This window comes from Glandiceps talaboti, chromosome 6 (assembly GCF_964340395.1).
Source record: "Glandiceps talaboti chromosome 6, keGlaTala1.1, whole genome shotgun sequence".
NCBI lineage: Eukaryota > Metazoa > Hemichordata > Enteropneusta > Spengelidae > Glandiceps > Glandiceps talaboti.
The window spans coordinates 13,415,751-13,425,646 of record NC_135554.1 but is presented as its reverse complement, the minus strand read 5'-3'; the positions used below and the strand labels follow the sequence as shown (position 1 = coordinate 13,425,646).

The window sequence follows — 9,896 nt, the reverse complement described above, 5'->3', positions numbered from 1 at the left end:
GTGGTTCCGCCGCAAACAGATAAGTTTGGCATCAGAGTATATAACAGCAGGTACTCGGTAACCTGTGATGTCAACAACAACCTGTACAAATTAATATTGTTGGGACATTAAGGTCAGAGCAACAGTCTGATGTATAAACAGTATGCCAAAGGTGAGAATTTTAGTTGAGTAAATTATAAGAAAGCATATCGATACCATAAAAATAAAATGCAATATGTACGCTGTTTTCGAAAACATCAACGTGACAACCATTTAATGGCTCATAAAAGCCTCTATCTGGTTGAAACAGTTTTGATCTCTCTATATGATTCCACGTGACCTTCCTAGTACTGCAAGTAGGTCTAGCATTGCAAAATATCCAACAAGTACCCTTAAATTACAACAAGAGACATTTATTGATAATCATTCTCTACTAAAAAAGTGTTTGTGAGTTACGACATTGTTTATAAATCAAATGGATATATGTAGACGATGCAATCGACCCGATCAAGTATTATCATAATTATGCATAACGTGTCATGCATACATTATCACTGTACACATATAGAACTCTGCAATATCGGCTTCAAAATCAAAAAAGGTATGATGGCTGTCTAAGTATGCCACTTTTAGAAACGCCAAAATGTCATTCTCTATACTAATTTGTGTGTAAATTTAGTTTTTAGTCACATAGTTGTCATGTAGTATCACTATTCTTTAACAACCGTTCTGAAATTGTTCAGCTAACATACATCTACGGATACTAAGTCTCGATTTCATTAACTATACGTGTTCCGCATACATAACAAGTCTATCATTCTATTTAGAGTTACGGAAGCACCCTTTCCCGTAACAATGCGTTAATCCATTGATATGATCTCTTTAAAGTCAAACAGATCACATATTTAATTTTTTTTAAAGTAATATCAGAATTTAGTGTCTTCTGACTGTTAAATAAAACAAATGTGTTTCTGATAAGCCGCTGACCAAATATTTTTTAAACAAAAATGTCAAGAAATTCTTGTCTTCTTAACCTTCATGAACGCCTGTTTTCTTGTCCATTGAGGCCTGTACATAGTTCATCAAAGTATTATAGAAGGGGTATTCTGACCGACATTTCGTTTGGTTTTTGGTCGAAGGAATATTTTTCAAAAAATATAACAAGTAAAATTAAAAAGATTCATTAAAACGAAACAAATCCAGACCTACCTACGCTATTTTCTGAAGCCGTGTTTTAGAAAACACTTATTCGTTATTATTTTGTCCGCCTAATAGTGGTAGTGGTAGTGGTAGTGGTAGTGGTGGTGGTGGTGGTGGTGGTGGTGGTGGTGGTGGTGTGTATGTATGTGTGTGTGTGTGTGTGTGTTTGAATCGTTATAATATGCTATAAATGTCATTTTCTCGTAATGTCTATAACATGCGTATGTGTCCATGCCATTATGAATTAGTACCCATACATGATAGATTATGGCACTGCAAATTAAAGAATATAGCATTTACAAAACAAATCTGAACTTAGGTTCTACCAATAAGATTGCTCGTTAGTATTAATGAGTAGAATGCATAATTTGTCGACACAGACAACTAATTGATCCATTTAAAGACAGAACTTCTCTGTATAAAGAGGATTATAGCTGATGTACAGAGCACTAGCTTCTGGGTCTTGCTTTCAGCATTTTGTCTGTGCTCCGAGAAACACACAGGTCATGTATCATGTATCATGTACAAATTTTTTATGAATGTCGTAGGATGGTAACTTGATACACAAATTAGTTGAAAATCAGTCTGTTTGTTTCATAGAATGAAAAAAAAACCTTTCCAAATGAGGCAAATTCCCCTGCAAACAGCTGCTTAGATTGTGTATCATTCAGGATTTTTCAAATATGCGGCATTTGCATGTGAAAAACCCAGATATAGGGAATTTTTATATTTTGGTGATTACTTGCCAGTGAGTCATCACAAGTTCTCCACCTCCAAACATACAGTCAGTCATATGCAAAATAGGGTCCAGGCGCCGCCAGTTGTAAGTTTAAGTAACCCTACACTACATGCATGCATGTAACTGTGATACAGTCTGGGCCAATTCCCTAAGGAGTGTAACTATTTTTAGAAATGTAACTATTGTATATAAAAAGGGGGTAGGTAGGCACCAAGCACAACACCCCTTGCAGGCCGTTAAGGTAAGTTGATAGCCAAAGAATTACACGTATTTTCCATTTTTAAAAAGAAAGTTTTTGTTTGCGTTGTAAATATTTCTTTCCGTTGTACATTGTTAAGGATTTATAGTGATGATGGTAACGTAGCGATTCAAATTGAAACATTTGAGCTCATTAGCTTTTTATTCTGACGAGAACGTCACCATCTCTGTCGATTGGGCACAAAGATGTACATAGCAAGACAAAATGCTATGATAGTAAATAGCTATCCCGCGCAAATTTTTTTGGGAAAAAACTTTTATTTCAAAATGTGTCTGTTATGTTTCGAAATTACCATCAAACATGAAAATGGTAATTTTATTGAAAAAAGAAACCGAACAACCAAATTTTCATTTGTCAACGATTGTCAACAGTACAAAGAACAAGCTTTCATGTGGCAAAGTTTTAGGTAAAAACTGAATGTTTTGAAATCAAATGCTACGGATTTAAGAAATCGAACCAAAAATAGAAATACAGGGGTCACAATTGGGAAGTAACATATGCATACAGGTACGCAATCTTTGTTTGAGAAAAAAAGAACGACCGAATCACTAACATTGTTAGTTTGACGAATAAGTAAATTTGTTAGTTTGAATATTATTTTTGGTGGGAATATATCTATTGAGGTATTGAACAAGGAATCGGTAATCATTTTCTCAATTCAACTATCATTCTGTTTGCAATTATATATTTGATGAATCCGATCTGAATCTGAGACTGTGCAAAATGCGTATTTGAAGTTGAATTTCTTCAATGAAAAAAAAACAAACAACATCACAAAACATATGGAAAATACTCTTTTAAGCTAAATAATTCTATGAGTAGATGACGGCTTGTTGATTTTTGTTTCATATTTGCAGATTGAGTGACGGACAAACATTCGCTGTACTCTGTTGTGTGTGACAACAGAACGTTGGCGAAGATGAAATTCGCCGTCGTACTTTTCCCTGTGTTCCTTGTTATTACCCGAGCAGCAGCAGGTATGTCAAAATAGCCATGGTTGATTTTCTGAAAAAGAAATATTTTATTCATTTTTGTTTTCTTTACCGATAAACTGTTTCCTCTATTTACTTGTGGAATGAAAGCGTATGGTGACTTTTAAGCACAACATGCAATAACCGAGATGATATTTACAAAATGATAACTTTTTGGACGATTTTAATGCAAACCAATGCATATCGAACTGAAATAATTGTGAAAATATCTCGCATCAGAATTCCTCTTGTATGAGATTTTGGTCGTCCCTTTAAGCTTACACTTTCAGTCTGCATTAGCACTCCGTATGTAGGTGTGTGTCCGAAACTAGCAATGTGATTGGCTATAGACGCCAGGTTGGTAATGACGTCCCCATTCCAGCATCTAGGAAGTTTCCAGCTAGTACTATTGGCGATATGTTGCACGGAGCGCAGGGATTTGTGCACTCCACTCGCGATTTCTCAGACAAAACTTTAAAATCTCTTACACTGACTTTGTGGACATAGTGAAATACGTGAAGTTTAAAGGAGCAAATTTATTGTTCTACAAAATTTGTATTCGATACCTCAGGGTGAATTGAGACGCGTGTCTAAGCACCGGTGGCTACGACCTAAAGGTAGTGGGTCCTCCGTGACTGTGTTATCCACTCCCGGGTACACGGTTCCTTCTGACGTCCAATTCTTACCCTTCAGAGACTTTTCATGTTTTTCGCGATCATGATTTTAAAGTATACTTTCCACATATGTTACATTACTGGCAGCTTTGGTAGTAAACAAATTTAGTAGGAACTAAATGAGATGTAATCTCGAATACAATTGAATGTCCTATAGCTAGCTATAATAACTTTCAACATAGATTTCAAGTGACTTCGGGATGTGGCCTATTTACCGAATATTCATTATGTATAACCACTAATCCAATGAGCGAGACGGAAATATAATACGTGGAATGATTGATATGTTTAACGATTTCTCCAGTCATGTCAAACCGAGCACACGACTTGTCTCTGACCAATTTACCCCATTTATTAATAAAAGCATACTTAAAACAATTTTTCGATGAATATATACTATAGTCGTGCACTCATTATATGTTTTAAATCAATGATAACGGACTTGAGATGACTTAATTGACGAATTGAAACCGACACTGTCTTACTGTCTTGAAACCTACCCTCTGACATGCTTTGTATGTCCCAAGAATGTCAAGTGAAAGTTGGGTATGTTGAAACTGCTCACAAAGAATGTCAACTAAAAGTTTGGTATGTTGAAACTGCTCACCTAGAATGTTAAGTGAAAGTTGTGTATGTCGAAACTGCTCGCCAAGAATGTTAAGTGAAAGTTGGGTATGTTGAAACTGCTCGCCAAGAATGTCAAGTGAAAGGTTGGTATGTTGAAACTGTTCAGTTTGTACCCCGAGCCTATGCAATCGGTTTTTGAGGCGAGTGGAGTTTCGGCAGTGTCAATGGTCGTGTTTTCTCACAGATTAACACACCTAATAATATGATGGTATGGTGCATATTATTCATAGCTAGAAAGTTCTTCGTGCTGACTACCGCACTCGATACCCAGTCCATATTTGTGTGTAGTTATTTTAAGACTTCCACCAAACCATATACATCTACCAGCAATATTTCTGAATCTAGGGAACAACTAGCGAAAGTGTGGACGTGATCAAAGTTGAGATTGTGCGTCCTGGAGTTAGTTGCAATGTAAGGCGAGGGAACTGCAGAAGCCTGCTGCAAAATTGCAAAAAAAAATGTCTTTACTTTTGTTCATTCAGGCGAAATGGTGTTCTCTTGTAGTAAAAATATCCCTTTAAAAGGTTCATTTAGAAGGACAAAATGCAGAACATTATATAGGAGTCCTCTTCACTTTTCGACCTCTAAGTTCACCAATTCGTCACCAACGCCGGGGGCTGCAAAAATCTAACCGGGCGCGGATTCAACATCATGTAGTATTGACTCAAAAAATCAATACACTACCACTAATGTAATCATTAACTTCTTCACAGTTCTGACTAACGTCGTAATTACAGAAACGAAACACTGAGTACTGTCAATGATACATATGCATGTTAAAGTAAGTACTAAAACATAACTGACATTTTATTCTAGAATAATGATCACATAAGAGCAAGTCTTCTCATCAAAGAGAATTTGCGCATGCGTTAATCGAATAGACAGAAACCCACAAAAATCCAGTGCAAATGGATTGTTGCATGCATGTTCACAACCAATCCAACTACAATAAGTTTAACATTCTAATGAGTATTGCTAATTCAGATATCTTGCTCAATTTGTGTAAATATGGATACAAAGCTGTGGAGATGAGAACTTCCAAAGTAAATCCTATATTGTAACAATGACATATTTTTCTCACTTTTGCTATCTCTATGACAGATCTAGAAACGTAACTTTCAATATTTTGAAAACTTTGCATATGGATCAATGGCCTAGACACACAATAAGCATATTATTAATATTGCATGCTGTACATATCAAATATTGCAAAGGTTGGGGTTAGTGATTAATTGTCGTATTTATGCATGAACAGATAAAAATATAATCTAGGTACGTGTACATTTATCTATGCTGGTACTGAGTGAATTGTTATCCTTATTATATCTTTAGTAAAGTATTTGTTAATATCACAACTAGGCAAAGCCCATAAGCTCGCGTAGTGTAGATTCCTTTGTGATCGGCTGCCGCGGCTGGCTCACAATGATATTGTAGATAGCGCCCTCCGCGTGGAGAATGCGCATAATATATAGAATGCGCATGCGTAGCACTGCCCCTTACTGCAGCCCCTCACTGCATCCTTTGGTTAAACCTCCCAATCGCATCGATATAGGACGCGCATGCATACTCGTCATTGAGCCGCTACGTTGCCGCTTCGCGAACTATTAAAACAATTGCTACTGATAGAGTGACACTGCACTATACGGCTTTCAAATAAGTATTGAGGCAACGATATGGTATCTTTTTTATGAAACCACAAACACTAAATGCGCGAATAGTATTTTAATCACAAGCAACCTACATATCTACTCATAAAACATCTCTTTTGACATGTAGTTTAGTTCTTTTTCACCTCGTCCGAACAACAGGTCGCATACGTCAGTATCGTACAAAGGGAGTATTTTCATCACCCTATTCAATTGCAATGCCCTCGTGCGTCAGCTGCCAGTTAATGACATTGTCCCTCTTCTACATGCCCAAAGGATTCCATACAAAGTACTACACAAGGCACTCAATAATATTACTCTTGGTTATATCGCTGACTTGATTATCAGTAAACCCTCAACTCGTTCACCTCGTTGAAATAACACAAGTCTACTTCATGTACCCTGTTGTAATACTAAATCACATGGTGAGCGTGCGTTCTCGCGAGCAGCAGTATGCCATTTAAACTTCGTTCGCCACCCACTGTTGATAAATTCAAGAAGGATATCAAGGTGCATCTCTTTGCAAAAGGTTTCTAACCTTTTTCACAACATCTACTATTGTTCCTGTTCAGCGCAATAGAACATTATGCCGTATTGGCTTCTGGTTCTATACAATTGCTTTTGATTGATTGATTGATTGATTGATTGATTGATTGATTGATTGATTGATTGATTGATTGATTGATTGAGTGAGTGAGTGAGTGAGTGAGTGAGTGAGTGAGTGAGTGAGTGAGTGAGTGAGTGAGTGAGTGGTTGGTTGGTTGGTTGGTTGGTTGGTTGGTTGGTTGGTTGGTTGGTTGGTTGGTTGGTTGGTTGGTTGGTTGGTGGATTGATTGATTGATTGATTGATTGATTGATTTATTGATTAACTCGGGCAGAAACCTTCTTTCATATGTAGAATTTGATTTGGACCTCTTTTCAGGTATCTGCTCTTAGGCTTCTGGTAATTACCATACTGTGCCATGTTAAAATTCAAGTAAAGGACGATGCTGGTGGGAAAGCCTTTTTAATGTGACAATTATATTAGACGATTTGGTTGTCTTTGGATATATATATATATAAAAAATATTAGATTTGTTATGACCATATAATATCAGTAGTTCTCTAAACAGAAAAGGACTGGGTCCGAATCGCCGTTATATCTATTATAACCCATTATAATTCTGTGATGGGTTATCTGTCGTGTATTTCCTGTAGATGCACAATGTTTTTTACATTAGACACTTCTTTTAATTCACAGATCCAAATTTCAAGGATTTGTTGGACAAATACTACATATTTTCGGACACTAAAACACAAGCTGAAGCAGTGACCGCTTGTGAAGCAAATGGTCTTCGCCTTGCGAGAGACTCAAGTGATGCAATACATGCTGCCCTTCACTACAAAATCATCTCCGAAGGGAAAAGTGGCCAGTCTTTTTACATCGATGGCAAAAATGTAAATCGCGTCCCTCAATACCTGGATGGTACAGTGATTGAATATTCACATTTTGCACCTGGACAACCAGACGCATCAGATCAATGCTTCTATTTATGGTGGGTTTAAAATTTATAATTAGGCGCAAAAAGGGAAATTGTGTGGTTCCGATCACATTCAATTATAAAATAGGTGGGGCAGTTAGATTTGTTATTTTATTTTATTATATCGTTTTTCATGTGTGAGTGTCTAGTTTAGGTTTCCCATTGTTTTCCAAATGGTCTATATGTTGTTTGTCTGTTTCTTTCTATCAGATGTACAACCATTACAGATTGGAAGAATAGTTTTATATTGTCCTTTTAAGTTGATGTTAGTTTCCGCACCCACTGTTTCGCGATTTTATTGTTATTTTTCTCTTTAAAAAAAAGTTTAGGGTCAGCGTGAAAAACTAGTTGGGGATCGGGTAACGGGAACCAAACAATTTTTTTATTTGGCCTTTCTACATATTTTATTAAGTTATAACATAGAAATTCAAAGTAAACCATTTACCTTACGTTTTGCCTTTTAAAAGTATACATGAACATTAACTTTATATATATAGACTTAATTCAAAAGCTTAAGGATGCAATTCTTTACTCAGAGTTTCACGCTTCGAGTGATCATCAGAACAACTAAATAGTGATTGTCAGAATTGGTACTTACAAAGGAAATCTGAAGTTAAGTTACAGTTGCGTGCCGAACATATCGATTATTGTGAAAGTACACAACAAGTCAGTCAGTACAGACCATACAAAGAAAGCTAATAAATCCTGCAGCTGTAGAGATCGCAATCAGTGTCCACTCAACGACAACTGCCTATCAACCAACATAATACAAGGCACAAGTCACACCAAGTAACAACAACACAAAAGTATACTTTGGGCTAACAGAGAACACATTTAAACAATGATTCTCAAACCACAAACACATATTTACCCACAAGAAGCTACAGTCAGCACAGAGCTATCCAAACAAGTTTGGAGTTTGAAGGAACGGCATCAACCATATGATATCAAGGGGGGTGTTATAAGTCGTTACTCGGAGTTTATGCTTACTCGGTGATCATCAGGATTCTGATAAATTGAAAATGTCAATGTCGATATGTACACGTAAATGTTTACATACATACATACATACATACATACATACATACATACATACATACATACATACTAATGTTTAACGATGCATTGACATATTCGTCTTCCCGTTTTACAGGAGTGTCGTCAACTATGATTGGGATGACCATTACTGCACTGACAGACGTGGTTACATATGTGAAGAAGGTAAACAACAAATAGCTATCGATGAATGAAATGGATACAGTACAGTCAGGAAAAGGTCCAAACAGTACATTTCGCATCATGGAGACTTTACTCAAGAGTAGTGCATGTTCAGAATTTTACCGAAAGCACTTAACCATTTGCAATTTTAATGCGGCATATTATGTGTTGTGTATTTTATCACAATTGTATCATATTTTGTTTACCTGTTTGTAAAGTTTTAGTTGTTTTCTAGTTGTTTTAACAGTACCATGACACAATCCTTGTAGAGTTTACAGTCGTTTTGGTTAATGAAGTACTTTAGTTTACTCTAACATGAAAGAAATACAGTCTTACCAATTCATATTTCATCGCTTTCACAGACCCGGATGTAAAGAATCTGTTAGACAATTACTTTTTGTTTACGAACGTTAAAACTCAGGCTGAGGCATCTGCTGCTTGTGAAGAAATTGGTCTTCGCCTCGCAAGAGACACCAGTGATAGAATCCACAACGTCCTTGTCAACAAAATAACCTTAGCGGGGAAAACGGATAAAGATTTCTACATCGATGGCAAAAACATCAATTTTGTTAACCAATACTTAAACGGTGAATTGATGGAATATACACATTTTACCCCAGGACATGTACTGTCCGACGGTTTGAATCAATGTTACTATTTATGGTGGGTTTAAGATATTTATTCTACTTAAATATTTAACTTATACTTCTCGGAAGTCAAAATACTATTTTCTGATATTTTCTTAAGGAATTTCAAATAATGTTCCATTTAACACCAAAAATATAACGTCAATAGCGTTGTATAGCAGAGCTGTATAGTTTATTATTGTTATTATTTTTGATATTTTTATTACCATAATTTTACTATTTGGTATAGGCATTTGCTTCATTGCTGGATCAAATATGTCATCAATAGATCGAAGGTTTACTCACTTGTCAAACAATATATATTGCCATTTTTGCAATATACATCGCCATTCTACTGTATCGGTTGCTATGCATTTGGGCGTGGGCCTTGTTGATTGACATGTAGATTCACGTTTTGAATGTGTATGCTTAGCCTA

The 9,896-nt window shown here is 36.1% G+C and overlaps 1 protein-coding gene across 1 annotated transcript in view; it reads left to right on the top strand.

Annotated features, from left to right (window-relative positions):
* The first annotated feature begins 3,032 nt into the window (after window positions 1-3,032).
* LOC144436307 (uncharacterized) overlaps window positions 3,033-9,896 on the top strand; it is a 15,186-nt gene continuing 8,322 nt past the window's right edge. Inside the window, exons 1-4 of the mRNA XM_078125060.1 lie at window positions 3,033-3,154; window positions 7,336-7,630; window positions 8,769-8,836; window positions 9,196-9,496. Of these exons, the coding sequence (XP_077981186.1) occupies window positions 3,097-3,154; window positions 7,336-7,630; window positions 8,769-8,836; window positions 9,196-9,496 (722 nt within the window). The 5' untranslated portion in view covers window positions 3,033-3,096. The remainder of the gene's footprint in view (window positions 3,155-7,335; window positions 7,631-8,768; window positions 8,837-9,195; window positions 9,497-9,896) is intronic.